Raw genomic sequence first — 23,830 nt, forward strand, 5'->3', positions numbered from 1 at the left:
ACCCAGCTAATTTTTTTGTATTTTTAGTTGTCTGGCTAATTTCTATTTTTAGTACATACAGGATCTCGCTCTTGCTCAGGGTGGTCTCAAACTCCTGATCTCAAGGTATCTTCCTGCCTCGGCCTCCCACAGTGGTAGGATTACATGTGTGAGCTACCACACCTGTCTGATTACATTAGGATTAAACTTCTGGGCATCCATAAACATTTTAAAACAAGTGATAGGACTGGCCATAGACTGGACTAAAGTGTTTACCTATGTATGATCAACAAAGGGCTAGTGTCCACAATGCGTATAAGGAGCTCCTACAAATCTGTAAGAAGCAGACGCACACACACACACACACACACACACAAATAGACAAATCTAGAAAGAATATAAAAAGGCAATTGATGTAAGATTCTCCACTGGCCAATAAATATATAAAAATGCTAAACCTTAATAGTAATTAGGACATGCAAATAATTGAAATCATGACAAACCAATTGTCTTAGTCCATTTAGTGTTGCTATAAAGGAATACCACAGGATGGGTGAGTAATTTATAAAGAAAAAAGAGGCTGGGCGCGGTGGCTCACGCCTGTAATCCTAGCACTCTGGGAGGCCGAGGCGGGTGGATCGCTCGAGGTCAGGAGTTCGAGACCAGCCTGAGCAAGAGTGAGACCCCGTCTCTACTAAAAATAGAAAGAAATTATATGGACAACTAAAATATATATATACAAAAAAATTAGCCGGACATGGTGGCTCATGCCTGTAGTCCCAGCTGCTCGGGAGGCTGAGGCAGTAGGATCGCTTAAGCCCAGGAGTTTGAGGTTGCTGTGAGCTAGGCTGACGCCACGGCACTCACTCTAGCCCGGGCAACAGAGTGAGACTCTGTCTCAAAAAAAAAAAAAAAAAAGAAAAAAGATTTATTTGGTTCACAATTCTGATGTCTAGAAAAATTCAAGACATTGGACATCTGCATCTGGCAAGGGCCACAGGCTGCTTTCCCTCATGGCAGAAGGTGAGGGGGAGCTGGCCTGTGCAGAGATCACATGGCAAGAGAGGAGGGAAGAGAGAGAGAGACAGATATGGAGGAGGTACCATGCTCTTTTTTTTTTTTTGAGACAGAGTCTCACTCTGTTGCCCAGGCTAGAGTGAGTGCCATGGTGTCAGCCTAGCTCACAGCAACCTCAAACTCCTGAGCTCAAGCGATCCTCCTGTCTCAGCCTCCCAAGCAGCTGGGACTACAGGCATGCACCACCATGCCCGGCTAATTTTTTCTATATATATTTTTAGCTGTCCATATAATTTCTTTCTATTTTTAGTAGAGATGGGGTCTCGCTCTTGCTCAGGCTGGTCTCGAACTCCTGAGCTCAAACGATCCGCCCACCTCGGCCTCCCAGAGTGCTAGGATTACAGGCGTGAGCCACCGCGCCCGGCCCCATGCTCTTTTTAACCACCAGCTCTCTCAGGAACTAACAGGAGAATTCACTCACCTGCCCCAGGGAGGGCATTAATTTGTTCACGAGGGATCCGTCCCCATGACCCAAACACCTCCCATTAGACCTCACCTTCAACATTAGGGATCAGATTTCAACATGAGGTTTGGGGGTACAAACATCCAAACTGTAGCATCAATTTCCCTCTCTTCAATTGGCAAAATTAGAAATGTTACCAGATAAGAGTTGGGGAGGCTGTGGAATTTGATGCAGTCCTGGTGGGAATGTGTATTAGTTTCCCATTGCTGCTGTAACAAATTGCCACAAACTTGGGGGCTTAAGCAACACAAATGTATTATCTTACGGTTTAGAAGATCAGAGATTCGAAACAGGTCTTAATGGGCTCAAGTCAAGGTTTTGGCTGGGCTGCATTCCGAGAAGCTCTGGAGGAGAATCAGTTTCCTGTCTTCTTGAGCTTCCAGAGTCCACCTACGAATCTTGGCTCATGGCCCCTTCCTCCATCTTCAAAGCCACCAGCGTAGCATCTTCAGTTCTCTCTCTGACTCTCCTGCCTCCTTTCATTGATAAGGACAGTTGTGATTATATTGGGCCCACTTAGGTAATCTAGGATAATATACTCATCTCGTGATCCTTAGTCACACATCTGCAAATCTGCAAAGTCCCTTTCACCCCTTTTGCCATGTAAGGTACCATATTCACAGGTTCAGAGGATTATTATGTGGACATCTGTTGGAGGGGCCATTATTCTGCCAGCCACAAAATACAAATTGCCATGACAACTTTGGAGAACAATTTAGTAATATTTAGTGAAATGGGATATTTTCATAATCAATACCCAGTAATTACACATCTTGGTATAACTCTAGAGAAATTCTTGTACATGTGTATGAGGAAACAAATATGAATTGCTATAGCAGCATTATTTTTTTTTTTTTTTTTTTTTTTTTTTTTTTTGAGACAGAGTCTCACTCTGTTGCCCAGGCTAGAGTGAGTGCCGTGGCATCAGCCTAGCTCACAGCAACCTCAAACTCCTGAGCTCAAGCGATCCTCCTGTCTCAGCCTCCCGAGTAGCTGGGACTACAGGCATGCACCACCATGCCCGGCTAATTTTTTCTATATATATTTTTAGCTGTCCATATAATTTCTTTCTATTTTTAGTAGAGATGGGGTCTCGCTTTTGCTCAGGCTGGTCTCAAACTCCTGAGCTCAAACGATCCGCCCACCTCGGCCTCCCAGAGTGCTAGGATTACAGGCGTGAGCCACCGCGCCCGGCCAGCAGCATTATTTTTAATAATAAAAAACTTAGAAATAACTTAAGTATTCCTAAATAGGAGAATATATATAATGAGGTGGGGGGAAGAAATTAAAAAAAAGAAAATAACAATTTGTTGGTAATGTCTTATTAAGCTGGGTGCACACATGCTCAATGTATTTTTATTTTATTTTTTTTTTGAGACAGAGTCTTGCTCTGTTGTCCAGGCTAGAGTGCTGTGGCGTCAGCCTAGCCCACAGCAACCTCAAACTCCTGGACCCTAGCAATCTTCCTGCCTCAGCCTTCCGAGTAGCTGGGACTATAGGTGCGTGCCACCACACCTGGCTAATTTTTTCTATAGTAGAGACAGGGTCTTGCTCTCGCTCCAGCTGGTCTCGAACTCTTGAGCTCAGGCAATCCTCCCACCTCGGCCTCCCAGAATGCTAGGATTACAAGCGTGAGCCACTGCACCTGACCAATGTATTTTTTTAAATTTGGTTAAAATACTCTTAATTTAAAAAGTAACATATGCTCATGATAAAAAATAAAAGTCAAGTGAGGAGGAGGGCGTAAAAAAAAAAAGAAAATGAAAAGTCAAACAATATGGAAAATTATAAGTTGAAGAATAAGTCCGTGATACATCTTTCCAAATATTTTCCATTTCATTATATTTTTTGTTATACCTATTTGTATGTCTTAAGTATTTCATAACTAATTGAAAATAAAATACAAGTCATCATGTCCAACCTCTCAGTTAACTCCTTACAGTGAGATGTTTGGTAACTTCCTGCTTCACACCTAATCCGAGATTAGGTCCAACAGGGTTAACCTTGGACTGTGACGATGAGGCTTCTCCCAATTCCACTCCATACCATCCCCTAGGCTACCAACCTGGCTCCAGCAGACCCCAACGGCAAAGCAGACCCCTATGTGGTGGTGAGCGCTGGCCGGGAGCGGCAGGACACCAAGGAGCGCTACATCCCCAAGCAGCTCAACCCCATCTTTGGAGAGTGAGACTGGGCCCTGGGGAGTGAGGGGGGAGCAGTGGGTGAATGGACAGAGGCTGCTGACGCCCCCATCCCAGACCACCTCCTAGGACATGGAGGTGTCCTCAGCCACTCTCTCTCCTGGCCAGGATCCTGGAGCTAAGCATCTCTCTCCCTGCTGAGCCGGAGCTGACCGTTGCCGTATTTGATCATGACCTCCTGGGTTCTGACGACCTCATTGGAGAGACCCACATTGACTTAGAAAACCAATTCTACAGCCACCACAGAGCAAACTGTGGGCTGGCTGCCCAGTATGATGTGTGAGTTTGACAGGGCCCTCAGGAGCCATTCTAAGTCTCTGACCAAACATGTTCACGCTCACATTCCCATTTGTGTCTCCAGAGCCTATCATTTCATAGAGGGGAACCCCCACCAACCATGACATTATAGCTCAGCAGTCAAGATGTGGGCTTGGGAATTGGGATCCTGTAACTAATATGTCACTTGACCTCTTTGAGTCTCAGTTTTCTCATCTGCAGAATGGAGACAATATCAGTATCTCCTTCATAGAAGCACCTGGTGTACACCTTTGATTTTCATTGTTATCATAAATGACCACTAACCTGTCTCCTGTTGGAGTTATGAACCTGGATGCCCTGTCTTCAAGGGTCCTCATCCCTGCCCCAGTGCCCAAATGTGTCCATATTGCTGGTCCCAGCTGAGGCATCCTCCGCTTCTGCCTGCAGGGATGGGTACAATGCCTGGCGTGATGCATTCCGGCCTTCGCAGATCCTGGCAGGTCTGTGCCAACACCATGGCCTCCCTGCCCCTGAATACCGAGCTGAGGCTGTCAAGGTGGGCAGCAAAGTCTTTCTGACACCGCCTGAGACCCTGCCCCCAGGTACCAGCCCTTCTCTGCTGGGCAGACCACAGGGAACAAGATGGTGGTAGAACAAGGTACAGGGGCCCCTGGTGCCCAGTCTATTGCGCCCACCAAAAGAGCCCACTTTCTTTAGTAGGTGAGTTTGGTTGAGTAAGCATGAGGTTCTTGGATGGTGGGGAGAAAATACTCTTTGTTGGTGGGCATGAGTTCCCCAGAGAGCAAAAGTGGAGCCCTCAGAACCACAGCTAATCAAGTTCCCAGAACACAGGGTGGCCCCATAGAGCATCCCGTACAACAGAGTGTGGCTGCAGAACTGAGCTCATGCCTCCTATTCTCTGAGTAGGGTCTGAGCAAAGGTTATAGCTCCTCTGATGTCACTGTCCCCTGACTGCTGGCTTTTCACTGGGAAAAGTTATAGCAGCACCTTCCCCACCCCGCCCCTGCTTTTTATGTGTTGCAGATTTGCCCTCCTAGTCCACCGGTTTTAGCCAACACAGGGGCTGCCTGAGCTTAGAGCTCCTACGGAGGGGTGGGGGAAAGGGGAAGAGTTGGGAACTGCGGGGAATCCAGGCTCACAGACCTCTTGTTTCAGGTAGGGGGCGCTCCAAGGGGGTAGGTGGGGCCCCTGAGGAGGCCCAGGCATTGCTTGTGCTGCGGCGCTGGCAGGAAATGCCGGATTGGGATCCAGCTGGTACCTGAGCATGTAGAAACACGGCCTCTCTACCATCCCCAAAGCCCAGGGCTGCTGCAGGTGAGGGAGGGCTTGGGGCCCAACCCCAGAATCTCACGACTCAAAGGCTCCTGGGATTCCCACCTGACCTGGACCCTGGGCCCCCAGGGTCCCCATCCACCGAGACTTCCTCCTGGGCACTTCACTGCCACTTCTGACCCTGCCTCCTGGTGCTGGTCCCCAGCATCCCCACTCCACGCTAGACCACATATGCCCACCTCTGACTCTGTAGGTCCCCACCCCTGGGCCACCAAGGCTCAGACCTGGGGTCCCAAACCTGATCTCTATCCCACACCCCCAAGATCTGGACCTCGGGAATGCCACATCCTTTTTTTTTTTGTTGTTGAGACAGAGTCTCACTTTGTTGCCCAGGCTAGAGTGAGTGCCATGGCGTCAGCTTAGCTCACAGCAACCTCAGACTCCTCGGCTTAAGTGATTCTACTGCCTCAGCCTCCCAAGTAGCTGGGACTACAGGCATGCGCCACTATGCCCGGCTAATTTTTTCTATATAGATTTTTAGCTGTCCATATAATGTCTTTCTATTTTTAGTAGAGACGGGGTCTCGCTCTTGCTCAGGTTGGTCTCGAACTCCTGACCTCGAGCGATCCACCCACCTCGGCCTCCCAGAGTGCTAGGATTACAGGCGTGAGCCACCGCGCCCGGCCCGGGAATGCCACATCTTAACTTTTAATCTCAACTTCCACATCTGGGCCCTCATCCCTGAACCCGCAACCTAACCTTGACCTTGGAACCCCCATGTCAGACTCCACTTCCATCCTCATCCCCAGCATCTGCCTGGCTCTGCTCTTGACCCTGGCTCTTCTCTCCCTTGGGGGAGGCATGGCTTCTGGCCACAGGGCAGTCAGGGGAGGTGGGGCCCTAACAAGACCCTCAAGCCTGGTCCTGTGTCCCCAGGGATCCCTTCACATGTGGATTGACATCTTTCCCCGAGATGTGCCTGCCCCACCTCCAGTTGACATCAAGCCTCGGCAGCCAATCAGGTGAGAGAGTTCTGGCCCCTCCTTCCAAGGCGGGGCACATCTTGGTTTACCTGTACAAGGGTCCACTGACACCTGAGCCCCCAGTGAAGCAGGCAGGGGCCGCTGGCCACAGGCTTTTCAGTTAGGTGAGTCATTAAATTCCCTTTTTTTCACAAGCAATTGTGAATTGGGTGTCTGTCACTTGCAGATGGAATGAGTCCAAATACCTTTCAGTAACCCCCTTCCAACCTGAGCTAGTTTGAGTGGGGTTCTGTGTGGGGTGTAGCCACTTCAGACAGGGATGGATCCAGGTGCTCAGATGGCAGCAGTCTGTCACTTTCTGCCTCGGGGCTCTGCTTTCCTTGGTGTCACTCTCTGGGAGTCTAGGGGCAAGGTCCTTTCTAACGGGGCCAGGCTTACGTCTCAGCCAGGCCACCTGAGCAGAAATAAACATCTCTTTCCCAGTTAAAGCCAAAGCCTCAGGGCCAACTCTCATTACACCAGCTTGGGTCAAATGCTGCTCCCTGAACCAGTCACTGGTCACGGGGCTGTAATAAGCTGATTGGCCAGTCCTAGGTGATGTGCCCCACCAGAATTACCTAGAGTGACAGTGGGGGTGGTGTGGTGGGGAGACCACCAGCAGAAAATCAGGGTGCCATCAACAAACGAGGAGAAATTGATGCTGGGCAAGAGAAACCAACAGCTATCCAGGCATCCTCATGCCAGCCAAGGACAAGGCCACATGAAGGTAGGGTCTAGAATGCTGCAGCCCTTCCTCTGCCCCTCAGGGAATGCATGCTGTCATCTCCACTGTGTCGCCCAGCCTCCCACTCCTCTCTGCAGATGGGCTTTCTCTGCTAACCACTTTTCTGCACCCCAAACTTCAGCTTGCAGTGGGCTCCAGCTGCGCATCCAAGTGTGTGAGGACACACACTTGATGGTCCAGGGTCCTGATTCCAAATTTATGGGAGAAACTTCTCGGCCCAGGCTGGGCTGGCAGAGACCATTCCCGGTGCCATCTGCTGTGGCTGGGGTGGTCAGTGATACCTGCGGCTGTCCCTTCATAGGGCCACAGGCATCCTGATTACCCAGCTGGGCACACACCAGGTGCTCAGTGAATGTCAGTGGCCCTGGCCCAGGTCCTTCCTGCTTCCTGCAGTCCCCCCAGTGCCCCTCTCAAAGTCTGAAACCATCCCCCAATACATCTGCCATCTGTGAGCTCAGAGTCATCATCTGGAACATGGAAGATGTGGTTCTGGATGACGTGAACCCGCTCACTGGAGAGATGTCGAGTGACATCTATGTGAAGAGGTAGGCCTGCAGGCCAGGCCAATGGCTGTGCACTAAGGGGGACAGTGCTAAGCGGGGAGGGCACAGTGGGGATGGCACTAACTGGGGACTGCAAGCTGGGCTGTGGGCCCCAGGCTGAGTCCAGAGCCCTGTCTCCAGGCCCTCTATGGTGCCTAGAGCTGGTTGAGTTGTGGGCCACACTGGGTAGGAGCAGGTTCCGGGCCTGGCCCCAGCCCCTGAGCCCACCCGCCTTGGCCTGTCCTTCCCACGACCCCAGCTGGGTGAAGGGGCTGGAGCATGACAAGCAGGAGACAGACGTTCACTTCAACTCCCTGACTGGGGAGGGGAACTTCAACTGGTGCTTTGTGTTCCGCTTTGACTACCTCCCCATGGAGCAGGAGGTGAGCATCCGGCGCCGGCCTGGACCCTTCGCCCTGGAGGAGGCCGAGTTCCTGCAGCCAGCCGTGCTGGTCCTGCAGGTCTGGGACTATGACCACATCTCCGCCAATGACTTCCTCGGTACTGCTCAGCCTTCTCCAACCTCACCCCTGGCCTCTGCCCCTTAACTCCTGTCCCTCGGTTCCCTATTCCAACCCAACCCTGAATCTTGGGAGTTCAGACCCTAGATCCGAACCTGTGCTTTCTGACCTAATTGCACAGTCACCTCCCTTCCCAAAGTCCCTGACCAGTTCCAATCTGACCCACACTCAAGTCACCCTAGAGGATGACTCCTTAGCCTTTGGTCCTTGCTTTGGCAATTTGATCCCAATCCTTGACCCCCTTCCACTGGGATCTGACCACCTGCTGGTCACAGTGGGCTATGGCGTGGCTGGTCTACACCTGTAGCCTGACCGCCACATCCTAATTTTTCATGCCCCAACACTCTGCTGCGCTGCCTCCTCACCCCCCGCCCATCAGGCTTTGATCTCATGTGAGCTCTGGACTTGCAGGATCCCTGGAGTTGCAGCTGCCAGACATGGTGCGGGGGGCCCGGGGCCCCGAGCTCTGCTCCGTAGGGCTGGCCCGTGATGGGGCTGGGCCCAGGTGCAATCTGTTCTGCTGCTGCCGCTTGAGGGGCTGGTGGCCCATGGTGAAGCTGCAGGAGGCGGAGGACGTGGAACGGGAGGCGCAAGAGGCCCAGGCTGGCAAGAAGAGACGGAAGCAGAGGAAGAGGAAGGGCCGGCCAGAAGACCTGGAGTTCAGAGACACAGGCGGCAACGTGTACATCCTCACGGTGAGTGCGACTGGGGCAGGGGTCAGGCCTGACGCTGCCTTAGAGCTGGGCCTCTGCTCTTGGTGACGCAGGAGTGTCTTTTTCTAGGGAAAGGTGGAGGCAGAGTTTGAACTGCTGACTGTGGAGGAGGCTGAGAAACGGCCAGTGGGGAAGGGGCAGAAGGAGCCAGAGCCCCTGGAGAAGCCTAAGTGAGTCGGCAGCACAGGGGCCGGGAGGGGGTGGAGGGACGGCCAGCAGTCCTAGTCGTCCTGACACCACCTTTCCAACAGCCGCCCCCAAACCTCCTTCAACTGGTTCGTGAACCCGCTGAAGACCTTTGTCTTCTTCATCTGGCGCCGCTACTGGTGCATCCTGGTGCTGCTGCTGCTGCTGGCGCTGATCACCGTCTTCCTCCTCCTCGTCTTCTACGCCATCCCCGGCCAGATCAGCCAGGTCATCTTCCACCCCCTCCACAAGTGACTCAGCTTGGACACCCACGCCACGGTGCCAGCCCAACTCCCACTCCTGAAGTCCTTCTTGCCAGTGAGCTTTCCTTGAATAAACCTCATCACACAGGCACTGACACCTGACCATGCTGTACCTGGCCAGCTCCTCCAGGTGGCAGAGAACAGAGATGCTCTGGGGTGACCTCAGGTGTTGGGGACTTCCTGGAAGAATGCGGAGGGAGGGAGCCCCCCCATGTGCCCTGCCACAGGGAAGAACGGGGCCGACAGGAGGCTCAGGGCCAAGGAGCCTGCAGCCCGTCACGAGCAGCCCACCCGCGGCTCCTGCTCCTGCTGGTGGCTGGGTCCCTCTCACCTAATCTGCTGAGGCTTCTACCATTGCAGGACAGGTGAGCGCTTTCCATACTTCACTAGCTTGTTTATTCCTCACCACCCTGAGAGTAGGCACACCTGTTACAGCTGTCTTGCTTGCAAGTGACAGAAATCCCAACCCAAACTGGCTTAAGCAAAAAGGGAATTTATTGGCTTGCAGAACTGTAATGTTCAGAGTGTGGCTGGCTGGCTAGCTTCAGGTGCAGCTTGTCACAATGTTCAAATAATGTCACCAAAATCAGTTGTCTCTGCCTTGTGGCTCAGCTCTGCTGTCCTCTGGGGCACATTCATTCGCAGATGGCTTCCCCCTTGGAACTGCAGGGTCGCCCCAAGTTCCCACCCAGGACAGCAAGCTCTCCTGCTCCTGATAGAGCCAGGCCTGTACTGTGTCACTGTGGCCAGGGGCATGGAGTATGTGACTGCGGGCCTCCCCTGGGGCTCAGGGTGGGACATCCACCCTTCTCCCAAACCATGAAAGCTGAGAGGGTGGCCAGGGGTTCCCAGGAGAAATTCAGAAGGACCTAAGGGAGAATGGCTCCTGGTGACCAAAAACAAGGCTCACTAGAGCCAGCGCTATCACCCCCAACTTACAGATGAGGCTGATGCCTGTAAAGGGAGGTTAACTATGTCCAAGGTCACAGCTCTGAGGTGATCACACCACAGCTGGAGCCCAGGCCTGACTCCAGAGGTTCTGCCATCATCACCCTGCTTTTCCCCTACTATGGTCTTATATCAAAACTCCCTGACACACGATCTGACAAACTGACTGGCTCTTACTGTCCCTGGGCCTTGGTTCTGCACGTGTGATCGGGTCCTGAGCCAGGGGCCTTGTGCTAGCCCTGCTCCAGAACGGCCACTGCTACTTCCCTCCTTGGTTTTCAGTTTTGCTTCCACCTAGGAGACGGCAGAGGACCTGGCAGGACTCCTTTCTGCAGCGACAGCAAGAGCCAGCACAGGGCTTTCCACACAGCAGGGTCAGTGAGGGTGAGAGGATCAGGTGACTGAGCCGAGTGGCGGGGAGCAGCCCCAGCTTTAACTGTCGCGAAAGAGGCGGTAAGCCCCAGCCTGCACGCAGGGCCCTGTAACAGTGTCTCTGGGGTTGGCCACTCCTGAGCCTGAGGGCCCCGGGACACTCACCCTGGAAAGGTCTGCCTGAGCCCCGGAGCTGAACCCCAAAGACCACAGTGGAGGAGTGGACAGGGCTGAGGGGGTTGTCCGTCTCGTTTAAGTCCCTGTTGACCAGGGCATGCCCAGGTGGGGATCCCAGAGGGCAGCTGTCACTGCCTGCAGTAAGTGGCTGTGATAAGGTCCCAGCCAGCCCAAGAATCACACGGAGACCAGCGAGTACTATCACAATCAATAGATTATGCCCTGGGGCTGGGCTCACTCTGAGGAGGCGGGGTGGGGAGGCTGGGGCTAGAACCACAGGCCGAGGAGAAACAGGAGAAAGGGAACCACCAAGGGGGAGGAGGACGACTACGTTGTCTTCCCCAGATCAATTTTCTTCTGGATGGCTCGTGCCGAGTGGTAGATGAGCGAATCGATGAGTCCAGCCACTGGGAGAGAGACGAGGGCTGGCACTGGCCCGGCTGGGCCCTTGCCTTGACCTCAACAGCTTTGTCACCTAACTGGCCAGGCCAGAATCTCCACTGGCCCTCGAGGTGCCCCTTCTCTCCCAACATGTGGTGCCCAGGCTTTACCCACCCGTACTGTGCTCCCACCCCCATAGAGGGCCTGCGGCTCCTTACCCGTGAACATGCCCCCGATGATGGCGCACACGCCTGTCAGGAAGTGGGTGAAGGACCTGGCGGGGGAGCAGGTGGACTCGGTGGGCTCAGTGGGCTCCCCACTCCCACAGGCCCAGGCCTGGCCATTCTGCCCCCTGCCCTCACCTGTGCTTCTCTGTCAGCTTCACCATCATGGGTGAGAGCTCGTAGAGGACGAAGACTCCGGGAAGCCCCTGGTCACCCAACAGCCCATTGGCAACCTTCTCATGTCTGGTCACAGAGAACTGATTTGTCCTCAGCACCTGGGGTGGGAGGGGAGCCCAGGCCAGGGCCAGGTCTATGACCCAGCTCCTGCACCCATCTGCCCAACCCCTGCGCCTGCCTCTGGTCCTGCTGTGCCTTCACTGGGTGCAGGGACAGAATGAGGCACCATGTTGGAAGCTAATCCTGCAAGGCCTGGGGACCCCCGAAACCCCTGCTCCCAGCCTTGCCCTCCTGACTTGCCCTCTGGTCATCAGCTCTTGTCAGTTTACCCACCCCAGCTGCATCTGCTGGATGCTCTCACTGGGGGTCCAAGGCAACCCCCCAGTGTGGTACCAAGATGGCCAGGACTGACTCCTGCCCCTCAGTCCCTCACGCTTTACTGCCTCCTGGCCACAGCAGAAATGGGAGCAGGGGCCCAGGAGGGCTGGGCCTGGCAACCCCGGCCCAAGGGCAATGAGGCAGATGCAGGGAGCCCTGGAGGAATGGATGGAGGTGTCTAGACAGCAGGAGAGAGAAGTGTTTTAAAACCTGACAGCCTTGGGCCTGAACTCTGCCTAGGAGGGCAGATCATCTACCCGCTCTGAGCCTGGGGTTTTCATCCATGACAGGGGGATGAGAGTGGTGCTTCACCTCCCGGGTTGAAGGAACTAAATGAAGGAACTCGAGTGCCTGGCACCAAGCGGAGACTCTGACACCTGAGCTCCCTCAGACTCACCTCCCCGTCCACCTTCATGTACACTGTGGGCACCACCTTCACAAAGTACTGGAACATCATGGAGGCTGCAGGGGGGAAGAGAGCACTGGCATGGGTGCCTCGTGGGCCTTTGGTGGCTGAGGGCTACCTCCCGGGCTGGTACCTTGGGGTGCGGTGACGTTAGTGTGATCCAGGGGGTTCACGATGCCCGGGTAGTCCTCCCCAAACGACAAGTGCTGGATGTAGTGGGTCATGTTGATCTGCAAGCAACACCAGTGCCTGAGGCCCGTGGTCCCCAGCCACCCAAAGCTCTGTATTACAGCAGAGACGGGGATGCCTGCGTCTCTGGGGAGTGGAAGGGAAGGAGGGGACCTGTCTGGGAAAAGCTGTGGCCCTGAGGGGAGAGCCTACCGGAGACAGGAATTCCCCATTTTCCTCCTAGGAACTGCTTTTCCACATAGTCCCCAGGCTCCTGGGGCTCCAGGTCTCAAACCCAGCACTGACCCTGTGCAGCAGGTGCTGGCTTTGCCTGGAGGTCTCAGGCCATGAAGGCCCAGGCTGGAGGCCCCAGACCTCCCAGCAGCGCTCCCTTCCGGCTCCAATGTGTATCAAACTCAGCCACCAAAGGGATCTTTTTAAAAATGCAAATCTGATGATGCCATGACCCTGCTTAAAGTAGGGCAACAGCTTCCCACTGTTCTTAGGAGAAAGACCAGGCCCCTCAGCGTGGCCTCAGAGTCTTGTGTAGTCTCGTCCCTGCCGACCTCCCCTGCCTGGCCCACCCGCTCCTGCCCTGTAGTTCCTCAGAAGTGCCACACCTGCTCCGGACCCCACACTGCGCGCTCGCTGTCTAGGGTGCTCCTGTCCAGCCCGTCCCTGCCCTGCTCCGATCTCAGTTTCAAAGTCCCTCTCACTTACTCAGCCCTCCTGCGGGACCCCATCAGAACATGGCACATTTTCCCACATGTGCCCCCCTCCCGGCATGTCCCTACAGAGAAACGAAGGAGCAACCAGGTCTCCCACCCCACCTGTCCCCACGGGCTCCACTGGTACGTACGTTGTCGAGGCCGAAGCTCTGCAGGTCATGGACTAGGAGAAAGAAGGAAGGTGTCATTGGGGGGAGTGGGACCAGCCCCTGCCCCTCAGAATCCTGGCTCAGGCCCCTCACTCCTCCCTCTGGAGTGTGGCCCCTGGCTCTTCTCTGACCCCGTTCACTCTCCAGCCTGGCACCTCCTGGTCCTGCCTAAGGACAGCCAGATAGGGCCTGTCCTGGGCCTGTGCGGGAGCCAGACCCCGTTCCTTCCCTGACAGACACCGCGACTCCAGGCCTTCACTCCCACCACGGCCCTGCCGGCACCTCAGGCAACAAAACCCACGACTGTGGTCTCTCATTAACTAGAGCTGACGGCAAATCACTGAGCCCTAAAGTTAGGCAGGACCTGAGAATGAATACTATGCTATCCACACTTTCCCCACACCCCTGCCCCCCAAAGCTCCCCATGGACAGCCTGTGGGTACCCTGTACCAACTGTTCCAGAACAAGTTCTTCCTGCCCTCTAGCCCAATCCCTCCTGCCGCAGGAACTGTACCTCCAGGACACACCCCAGGGCTTTACATACTCAGCAGCCAGGCCAGAGAAGGTGCCAATCCCAGACCCATCCAACCTCCCCCCATCCTGGAGGGCGGGCTGCCCCCGAAGTGGGGGCTTGGCCTCCCTGGGGGCAGGGCCACTTACTCTCCACAGCATGTACTGCAGCGTGGGGGAGGGGGAGAGAGGAGGGAGGGAGAGAACAGAGATTCAGAGCTTCACAATGAGAACTGTGGAGAAGGCACGTGGCGGGAGGGAGGGCCGAACATTTCTGCCTCAGCAACAGGGTCTGGCCCCGCCAACAAGCCTCCTCCTGGTCCCCTCCTTGCGAGAGCCCTTCCCCGGCCAGAGAAGAGCGCAAGAAGGCTGAGGGTCAGAAGAATGGTGGCCTAGGAAGAACAAAAGACCTAGAGCCCAAAGAGCTACTTTCCTAGCTGTGTGACATTGGGCAAATCACTTGCCCTTTCTGGGCCTCAGTGTTCTCCTCTGCAAAGGGCAGTTCTGACAACCAGGTAGGATCTAAGATGGGAAAATACTTGGTAAACTTTACAATATCAGATCATCCCCCCTAAGTCAACAAGGATGTCAGAAACTACCTCCCAGGCCTCAATTCGGCAAATCTCCAGCCTCAGGCAACTATAGTTTTGTGTTTGAACGTCCTTCCAAGAACAGGGCACCCTTGCCCTGGGAGCCCCAGCCCCAGCAGGAAGCAGAGAGGATGCTCTGGCCCTACGTCCTATGAGTGACTGCAAGGCCTTGTGCCAACAGCTGACACTGACCATCTTCCTACAATCCCTGGCCCCTGCGGAGTAAAGAGGGCTTTGCCCCAGGCCCGCCCACCTGCCTCACCCCCACACACAGCCTGGAAGACCAGCAGGGCTGTCTCCACGGGACACTTTAACCCTGCTTACCTCGGTCGCCCTGAGCAGCTCAGGAGCCAGGCGATCTTCATCCCCTGGGCTCTATCACCAGGTGGCTCTGCACGGCCCCTAACGAGACCCTGACTCCCTCCCTCCCAAGCCCTTCCGCTGGGCCTTCTGTCGCTCAGTCATCATAAAACCCCGGCACTGACCTCTGAGCGTCCCCTTCACCCTCCTGCTCCAGCCACAGCCGGCTGATCCTTCAAGGCACTGTACCCCTTGCATCCCACCGTCTTTCCATGCCCGCCCCCAACCCCCCTTGGCCTGAAGAGAGGTCCTTCTTGCTCCTTCCTGCCACTTCCACATCACTGTTCCTCCCTCTGCCCTAAAAATCCCCAGCTTTGAAGCTCAGGGCAAAGCTTGTTTCAGTCACCTAGAGATCCACGCAAAACCCCCAGGGCAGGTCTCCCGCGCCACGTCTCACCTGCCCTCGACCTGCCCGTCGAGCTCTCCCACACCAGCCCTGCCTCGGTTCCTGGTGATTCCACACCCACGCAGATGACCCTTCCACGCTCCTGGCCTCCCAGGACCCCCCCACCTTCCTGATCCTGTGCTCTGCCTACCCAAGCCACTCGCTCTGTTGGTCGTTCCCTAGTGACCACACCCCTCCACAATTTCAAGTATCCCATGCTCCAGCCACCAGCTTTCTAATTTTCTCCAGCTTCTTCCCTCCAGTGCCCCAAATCCGACGCTTCTTTGACACCAAACCCAGGACCTGCAGTCCATTGCTGCTCCTGCCTCCTCCTGGCTCCCACCCGCATCCCCACGTCCCATCTTTCCTCCTTTACCAGCTTACACTTTGTGGTCCAGTATCAGGGTCACTTCTTTACTCATTTCTGGGGACTCCCTCACCGCTGCAGCACCTGGCAGCACAAGCCCTCGGTGATGCCAGTGCCCTGTCACCTCTACGCACCTCTACCCACACACAGCTGGGAAAACGAGACAACCACGCCGACTCGTCTCACTTTCCATTCACAGCCACCCACTCCAAGGGGGTCCTCGTGCTGCCTGGCAACTCTACTGTTCCCAAAGTCTTTGCACTCTCCCGCCCCAAAGTGACCAGTGACATCTTTTCCTCTCTCTCAAATCGCCAACACCTTCTTCCCTCTCTCCTCCTCCTCAGCTGATGGCCTCCCTCGACTCCACACCTCCCTCCAGCTCCAGCCGGCGTTCTCTCCTCCCGCTAGCGCAGACCGCAGTCGTGCTGTCTATCCCCACCTGCTCCACCTCCTCCCCATTCCCTCCTCAACCCACTCCACGGTGTCCCTCTCACGCCCTCCAAAAGGCTCCATCGAGGCCACAAATGACGGCCGCGTTATACATCCAATGGTCAATTCCTGCTTCATGGCCAGAAGCATCTGATTCGGTTTTTGAAACACCCGTCCCTCGGCTGGCAGGACGCCCCCTCCTGGCTGGCACTCTTACCTCACCAGTGTTCTTACCAGTGTCCCTGCTGGTGCCTGTCATGGGGGCGGCCGGCACAAGCCCTTTTAGCTCCCGCTTCTCTGGCTGCCCTCACCTCCAGGGTGACGCCATCCACTCCCACGGCTCCCTATGTATGCTGAGGACTGCAGCGTTTATGTCCCCCGGCAAGCCCCTCCCCTGGACTCCAGGCTTGAATAGCCAACTGCTTACTCGACATCCCGGGTGTCCAATAGGACACCGAAATCCCATTGGTCTGAACATGTCAGAAGCTGAACGCCTGCTGTGCACCCCATCCCAGACACCCAAAGCTGCCCCGAGTCTCCTCATCTCACTGCATGACGCGCCTTCTCACCACGCAGGTACAAAACCTTGCAGGTGCCCTTGACTTCTCTTTCCTCTATCCCTCACCCCCACCAGCAACTCCTCCCAGCTCTGCCTTCAAAACATATCCAGGAGCCAATCACTTCGCACCACCTCCACTGCCACTCTGGTCCAAGCACCCCCATCTTTTGCCTGGGTTGATCGCTGCAGTGGCCTCCTGAGGCCTCTGATTCTGTCCTTTCCCCCACGTCTTTACATGGAGCAGTCGGAGAGTTAAGTTAGATCAGGCCCCACTGCCTCAAAGCCTGTCAATGGCTTTCCAGCTGACACAGAGTAGAAGCCCAAGTCCCTACAATGCCCTTGCAGGCCCTATGTGACCTGGCCCCGTTACCTCTCTCACCTCACTTCCAACCACGCTCCTGTGCTCACTCTGCTCCAGCCATCCTAACTTTCTTACCATACCTTGAACTTGCCAAGCACATTACTGCCTTGGGGATTTGCATTTACCGTCCTCTGCTTGCAACGCTTCCCTCAGACAACCACGTGCCTGGCTCCCTTACTTTCTCTGGGTCTTGGCTCAAATATCACCCTGTCAGAGAGTCTTTCCCTGATCGCCCTATTTAAAATAGGACACACACACACTGCACCCTACAATCTCGCCTCCATCATCTTTATCCTGCCTTGTTTTGGTTCTTATGACTTCCTTTTATTTATTTATTTATTTTTTTGAGACAGAATCTTGCTCTGTTGCCCAGGCTAGCGTGCCATGGCATCAGCCTAGCTCACAGCAACCTCAAACTCCTGGGCTCAAGCGATCCTCCTGCCTCAGCCTCCCGAACAGCTGGGTCTACAGGTGCTCGCCACCACACTGGGCTAATTTTTTATTTTTTGTAGAGATGTGGCCTTGCTATTGCCTGGGCTGGTCTTGAACTCCTGGCCCCAAGCAATCTTCCCACATCGGCCTCCCAGAGTGCTAGGATTATAGGCATGGGCCATTGTGCCTGCCCCATGCTATAATCTTTAACCTGCACAAACACCCTGTGAGATAAGTACTATCATCACCATTTTATAAAGGAGGAAACTGAAGCTCCAAAAGATTAAGAAGCTTTCTCAAAGTCACACAGCCAGTAAGGTGTGAAGCCGGTATCTGAACCCAGGCAGACTGGCTTCTCAGCCTATGTCTTAACCGCTGCGACCCCGAGATGAAAGCCTGCTCTGGACCAAAGACAAAAGAACATCAGGCAGGTGAGGGGCAGTCAAACTTGCCAGGAAGGTATCCAGTGTCTAAACCTCCCCAGCCCATGTAAGATCACTCACCGTGCACATGGGACTGCTGGAAGCTCTTCCCAGGGGCAAAGTGGAAGTTTCCGGCCACCTGTAGGGAATATTCCCTCTCATTCTCCAGCTGTGTCCTTCCTTTGCCTCCTGAGGGCCTGAGTGGGCCCTTGGTTCACCGTGGAGCTCACCCCGCCCAGCCGGCCCTATCTTGCCTCAATCCCCCCGTACCTTGTTGACTTCCAGGAAGCCATACACCTGGCAGCCTTCATTCTTCTGCTCCTGCATCTTCTGGCTGAAGCCCTCGCGCCGGCACTGCTCAATGGTGTCTGGGTTCTTGAAGGCCCAGCCTCGGCGGCGATACGCCTCCCGCACGTCTTCACAGCTGTTACAGCACCTGGCAGGGAGGGGTGCCGGCCGAGAGTGTCAGAGAGGCATGAGACCAGCGCTGGCATCTCGGGAAAGGAAGCCCAAGCACTTCTGCCTGCTCACGAAGCTCGCTAGCTTCATCCCTGACCATCAAATGTTCTCCAACCGTGTTTCCTCGGTGGCAGCAGGACTGTTAAAAATACATGTTCCCATTCTGTTTAGGGTGATGAAGTTGTAGAAAAAATGGTGATGATCATACCACACTGTGACTATACTTAATGCCACTGAGTTGTACACTTAAAAATGGTAAATTTTATGTCACATATATTTTACCAAAATAAAAACTTTTTTGAAGTACATATTCCCAGGCCCCAGCCCAGACCTGCTGAATTAGCCTCTTGGGGGTCGGGACCTGGGAAACACAACAGCAGTTACCATATACTGAGGGGGTAATGATCTGCACTGGGCCTTCCGCCTCAGTGCTTTACATACGATATACACTTAGTCCTTACATGACTTATGAGGAAGGTGTCAGTATTATCCCAATTCACAGAGAGAGGTTATGTGGCTCGGCCCAAGGACACAGGTGGAACCCAGGCAGTTGGACTCCAAAGAAAACCTCCGAACCACTTGTCTAGGCTGAAGGGCAGAGACCACTTCAGCCTCGTCCCTAGGTGTGTAGCTCCCAGGCAGGGCCTGGTCACAAAGCCTCAGCCACCTGCACCAGGATCAGTGACCGAGGAACGCACCCCACCCTCTCCAGATTCTGGGTCCGACCTCCCCACCTGTCACAGTCTGCCCCAGGCGGAGGCTGACAGACGGCGCCTGATGGGAACCCTGCTCCCCCTCCCCCCAGGGTCCAGCTCACTTGATGTCTTCTGACTCAGCGCCATAGCAGCTCTCACAGCGATCGGGGTCCAGGGAGTCGGGGTCAAACACTGTCACTTCAACTTTCCCAAGCTCTAAGGGGAGGGCAGAGGCACAGGCATCAGCTGGGGGCAGACAGTGAAATGTGTGGCCCCAGGCCTGCATGAGCCCTTTCTTTGGTCAGTGGCTTGGGAATAGTAAGTTATAAAAATAGCAAATATTTATACAGTGTATGCTGAGTCAGACTCTAAGCACTTCTACACACATATTAATTCTTTTAATAAAATAGTAAGAAAACAATAATAGCAAATACTAAACGTTAGCTGGGTACAGGTCAATGTACTTTATATACATCGTCTCATTTCATCCCCACAACGACCCAAGAGGGTGGAGGTTATTACCCCCGCTTGATTGAAAAGATACTGAGGCTCACAGATGAGAACCGACTTTGCCCAATGCAGCCTAGTAAGTGGCAGATTTCAGCTCTTCCAAAGAGCATGGCCTTAACCGATTCCCCATGGCGCTTCTCCTTAGACCTCTTCCTCTGCACTGGCTCCCTGCGTCTACTTACTCCGTCATAATTGGTGATTTCAATATTCAATACCTTGACCTCCTGTCCACTACTGATCTTTTTATTCTCTCATCCAACCTTAGCCACCCATTTCCATTGCTCACACCTAGACCCTGTCATTACCAATAACCACAAACCTTCCAAAATTCAACTTCAAGGATCTGAATCTCACCTTTATTTTCCCGGTTCCCTATCTCTGGTACCCAGATATCTCTGGTATCTCTAGTACCAATTCTTTGACACAGCTAACACTATCACCCCTTCATGTCCTCACTTCCTGCCTTAAATTCCACGGTCCTTTGTAATTATTCTCCTGCACATAACTACAATTCACTGTTCCTCTCCCTTTGCTGCACAAACCTAGCAAAATCCAAACCATAGTTATATTCGATTCTCTGTGCCTACTGCTTGCCTATACCTCCCTTACAACTGCCTGGCATTCTACTTTATTTCCCAAATCGGTTCATTCTCCCATTCTCTGAGATGACTAATTTAGATCTCCTTCTCTCTCCTTGGGCTTCCAAACCCCTTGCTCTTTTCTCAGTCTTAGGCTAATGTCCTTGCTTTCAATTTCCAGTAAGAAAAGAGAAGCAACAGAACTTCACATGCTCTCACCACCAACCCAGCATCTCACCCACATTCTTCTCCAGCCATCGTGTTTCTCTGCTCTCCCTTATAGCAAAACTCCTCAAAGTGTCATCTGTACTTGATGTCTCCACTTCTTTTTCTGCTCTTTGATCAGATTTTCTTCCCTTTTCACCCTAACAGTATCGAAATTGTTCCAAGTTTCCAGTGATCTCCGTGTTGCCAATTGCAATGTTCAATTCTCACTCATCTTACTGAACTATCAGTAGCTTCTGACACAGCTGCTCACTCTCCTTAAAACTCTTTCTTGGCTGAGCGCGGTGGCTCACACCTGTAATCCTCACACTCTGGGGGGCTGAGGCGGGAGGATCACTCCAGGTCATGAGTTCAAGACCAGCCTGAGCAAAAGCAAGACCCTGTCTCTACTAAAAATAGAAAGAAATTATCTGGACAACTAAAAATATATATAGAAAAAATTAGCCGGGCATGGTGGCACATGCCTATAGTCCCAGCTACTTGGGAGGCTGAGGCAGGAGGATCGCTTGAGCCCCCAGGAGTTTGAGGTTACTGTGAGCTAGGCTGATGCCACGTCACTCTAGCCTGGGCAACAGAGCGAGACTCTATCTCAAAAAACAAAACAAAACAAAAAACCCCTCTTTCTCCACTTGGCTTTTGGGACACCTCTTGGATCTCTTCTACATCAATGGCTAATCTCTCAATCTTCCTTCCTGGATCCTCATTTCCTGACTTCTAAATATTGGAGGGGCCCACAGTCCAGTCCCTAGACCTCTCCTCTACCGACATCCACTCCCTAGGTTTCCTCACTTAGTCCAATGGCTTTAACTACCATCTATATGCTGCTAACTCCTAAATTTTCCAGCTGCACCCCTTTAAATTCTACACTAGTACATCTAATTGCCTTGTTAACATCACCAGAGTATAAAACAGGCATCCCAAATTTAACATGCCCCAAACCTGAGATCTCTCCTTCCCAAAATGCTGATCTTACCCAGTGCAAGCCAGCCTCCCAGGTGTCTCCAATGATCCCCACCTCCTAGTATTCACATCCTTATGTAGCCCCCTCTCACAGTAAATTGGGCTGACCTGTGTAACCAGTAGTGTATTGTAGAAGTGATGGTATGCAACTTCTGAGGCCAGGTCAGAAAAAAAACGTTGTGATTTTTACCTTGCTTTATCTTAGACCACTTGCAAGATCCAAGTTGGGAAAGCCAGCTGCAATGCTGTGAGGACACTCAAGCAGCCCTAATGAGAAGTCCATACAGAGAGGGCATGAGGCATCTTGCCAACAGCCATAGGAGCGAGCCGAGCCCTCTTTGAAGGAGATCCTCTAGATCCAGTCAAGCCTTCAGATGATTGCAGCCCCAGGCAATCACTTGATTGCAACCTCATCAGATACCCTAAGCCAGAATTACCTATCCAAGCCACTCCTAAATTCCTGACCAGGGAAACTGAAAGAAACAAATGTTTGTTTTATTAAGCTACTAATTTTTGGAGTAATTTGTTACACAGCAGTGGGTATCTAACATTTGCTCACTCCTCCCACCAAAAAAATCCCTTCTCTTCCTCTGGTCATCTTAATCACAAGTCATTCATTTGCTCAGGCTGAAAACGTTAGACTCAACCTTGACTCTGCTCTCTTACACTCTGCATCCAATTCTATAGCAAATTCTGTTGGTTTCACTGGTGTTCATCATATATCTGCGGAATGAATGAATGATAAAGCTCACCACCAGAGCAATCCCTAAGGTGTGAAAAATCTCAGCTTTGAGGACAGTTTTGCTATGGTGGGAAATTGTGTTAATGGAGGCACTGGGAGGCCACCAAGGAAAGGAAGCTAAAAGTGAGTGCCCACTCTGGACCTGGCATGTTACACATATTACTTCATGCAATCCTACACTTCCATGTGGTCAGCACTACTATTTATCACCACTTTATAGCCGAGGCTCACAGACTGCAAGAGACAAAACTAGATTTTAACCCAGGCAATCTGACTCGAGAACCAACTCTTAACCTTGAGCCACCTGCATTCCAAAGGGGAAGAGCATTAAGGGCTGAATTTAGCTAATGGGCTGGGGAAGCAATCACTCAGAGAAGCCTGGGTCCATTTAAAGGAGTTCTACCAGGGTAACAGGACATAAGACCATCCTCAAACTTCTGTTACTCAAACTACTATAGGCAAGGATTAAGGATCTCTGAGAATGACACCAGATAGAGTACCCTACTCAATATATATAGAGGCTAGAAGTCTGGATTTCAGCCTACTCTGATTTTTACTAACTGGGGGCCCTAGAGAAGCCACTTGACTTCTTTAGGTCTTAGTTGTTTAATATGTCACTGAGCCTGCCACAGCCACTTGTCAGAAGACAGAGCTCAGGCATGTCCAGCTCTGGGATATGAGACCCAGCCCCCTCCCCTGGTTACCATGCCGCTCAGCCTCTGAGCTCACGGGGATGCCATCTTTGTCTAATCGCTGCTTGAACAGGTTGTGTTCCACATCCAGCTGCTGTTCCCCAGCCACATCCATGGCATCAATGCTCAGATCTGGAAGCAGGAAGTCAGACTAAAATACTGGGACCCAAGGGGCAAGGAAATCTGGGTTTTGGAGGAATGGGATGCTGGGACTGTTCGGGGGCAGAACAGGATTAGGAGAAGGAGGTTGTACTGGGGTCCAGTCCAGAACCTAGGCTGGAGGGGTGAATGTGGAAGCCCACATGAGAACCCTGGGACTCTCAACTCCCACCCATTGTGAGGTACTCACAGGCACAAGGCATGTGCGGGAAAAGTACATCAATGTTGATCTTCAGTTTATCTCCCCGCGATTTGTCCACGTAGAGCTCAGGATGCACCTGGAGCAGGACTGCCTCAGTAAGATTTGGCCCCAAGCCTCTCCTTCCTCACTCCCACCCTTAAAGGTCCTACCCTTGGAATGTCAAGCCCCGCCCACGCACTAGGCCCCGCCCCTTACCTCCGTGGTGAGGTAATACTGCAGCTCGGACAGAAACAGTAGCAGCATGAGAAGGCCACTGACGATGGTAACTGCAGGATGGAGACCAAGGGTCAGAATAGCCTCTGCTCTGCTCCCTCAGACTCTGGCAGGCCGGACAGAGTCCAGGTGCCAGGGCCAAGCTCTAGGACACCATCCTCCCCGCGACCCCCGCCCCGCTGCGGCCTACCGGTGGCGCCCCCGCAGGTCTTGACCCGGAAGTCCTCCAGAGTCTTAGGGTAGGCATCGAACTGCTTCAGCTTCCCCAGCGCCTCCATGGGGACCGGCCGGAAAGGGAACGCCAGCCGGCCCGCCCCTGCAGCCTCTCGCTTCCGGCCCGGAGCCACGGCCCCTCACTCCTCACGCAGGCGCAGTAAAGCGCACGCCTGGCCCCACCCCTCATCCGCGTTCTCTTACAGGCGGCTCCGCCCACCGATGCTGCCAAGGTCCCTCCCCCCAGCCGATGGGTCCTGTAGCAACCAGGGTGCTGGGAGGAGGTTTCTGCAGGTTGGAAATGAATAGTAGCGTTAGCTTACCTTGTGCAGGAACTGCGCCAAATGTTTCAGACTCTTGGAACATCCTAGAACAGTGGTTTTCAAAGTGTCCCCG

The 23,830-nt window shown here is 53.4% G+C and overlaps 2 protein-coding genes across 3 annotated transcripts in view; one reads left to right on the forward strand and one right to left on the reverse strand.

Moving 5' to 3' along the window:
* The window catches only part of LOC138401213 (fer-1-like protein 4), a 36,549-nt gene extending 27,224 nt beyond the window's left edge, over window positions 1-9,325 (forward strand). Inside the window, 11 exon segments of the mRNA XM_069496578.1 lie at window positions 3,576-3,703; window positions 3,829-3,999; window positions 4,426-4,580; window positions 5,155-5,236; window positions 5,238-5,313; window positions 6,208-6,293; window positions 7,455-7,583; window positions 7,840-8,081; window positions 8,513-8,796; window positions 8,884-8,984; window positions 9,066-9,325. Coding sequence (XP_069352679.1) covers window positions 3,576-3,703; window positions 3,829-3,999; window positions 4,426-4,580; window positions 5,155-5,236; window positions 5,238-5,313; window positions 6,208-6,293; window positions 7,455-7,583; window positions 7,840-8,081; window positions 8,513-8,796; window positions 8,884-8,984; window positions 9,066-9,255 — 1,644 coding nt within the window. The 3' untranslated portion in view covers window positions 9,256-9,325.
* Window positions 9,326-10,956: 1,631 nt separating this feature from the next.
* ERGIC3 (ERGIC and golgi 3) lies at window positions 10,957-23,548 on the reverse strand. Of its 2 annotated transcripts, XM_069495507.1 has the most exons (14): window positions 23,412-23,548; window positions 23,204-23,274; window positions 22,997-23,084; window positions 22,660-22,779; window positions 19,063-19,156; window positions 18,057-18,222; window positions 17,868-17,925; window positions 14,032-14,046; window positions 13,354-13,385; window positions 12,460-12,556; window positions 12,318-12,382; window positions 11,504-11,640; window positions 11,360-11,415; window positions 10,957-11,167 (listed from the first exon to the last, which is right to left on the reverse strand). In XM_069495507.1, the coding sequence occupies exons 1-14, from the start codon at window positions 23,497-23,499 to the stop codon at window positions 11,088-11,090; spliced, it is 1,167 nt and encodes a 388-aa protein (XP_069351608.1). In that variant the 5' UTR covers window positions 23,500-23,548; the 3' UTR covers window positions 10,957-11,087. The 2 variants fall into 2 exon arrangements, with proteins under 2 accessions (XP_069351608.1, XP_069351609.1); XM_069495508.1 differs by lacking the exon at window positions 14,032-14,046.
* Between the last annotated feature and the right edge of the window lie 282 nt (window positions 23,549-23,830).

This window comes from Eulemur rufifrons, chromosome 20 (assembly GCF_041146395.1).
Source record: "Eulemur rufifrons isolate Redbay chromosome 20, OSU_ERuf_1, whole genome shotgun sequence".
Lineage (NCBI taxonomy): Eukaryota > Metazoa > Chordata > Mammalia > Primates > Lemuridae > Eulemur > Eulemur rufifrons.

Excerpts from the sequence above, each read along its gene's own strand:
- ERGIC3 (XM_069495507.1), bottom strand. The coding sequence starts at position 23,499 with ATGGAGGCGCTGGGGAAGCTGAAGCAGTTCGATGCCTACCCTAAGACT. Across the intron at positions 22,780-22,996 it reads CCCGCACATGCCTTGTGCCT|ATCTGAGCATTGATGCCATG; the intron begins GTGAGTACCTCA and ends TCCTGCTTCCAG. Across the intron at positions 12,383-12,459 it reads TAACGTCACCGCACCCCAAG|CCTCCATGATGTTCCAGTAC; the intron begins GTACCAGCCCGG and ends TCCCCCCTGCAG.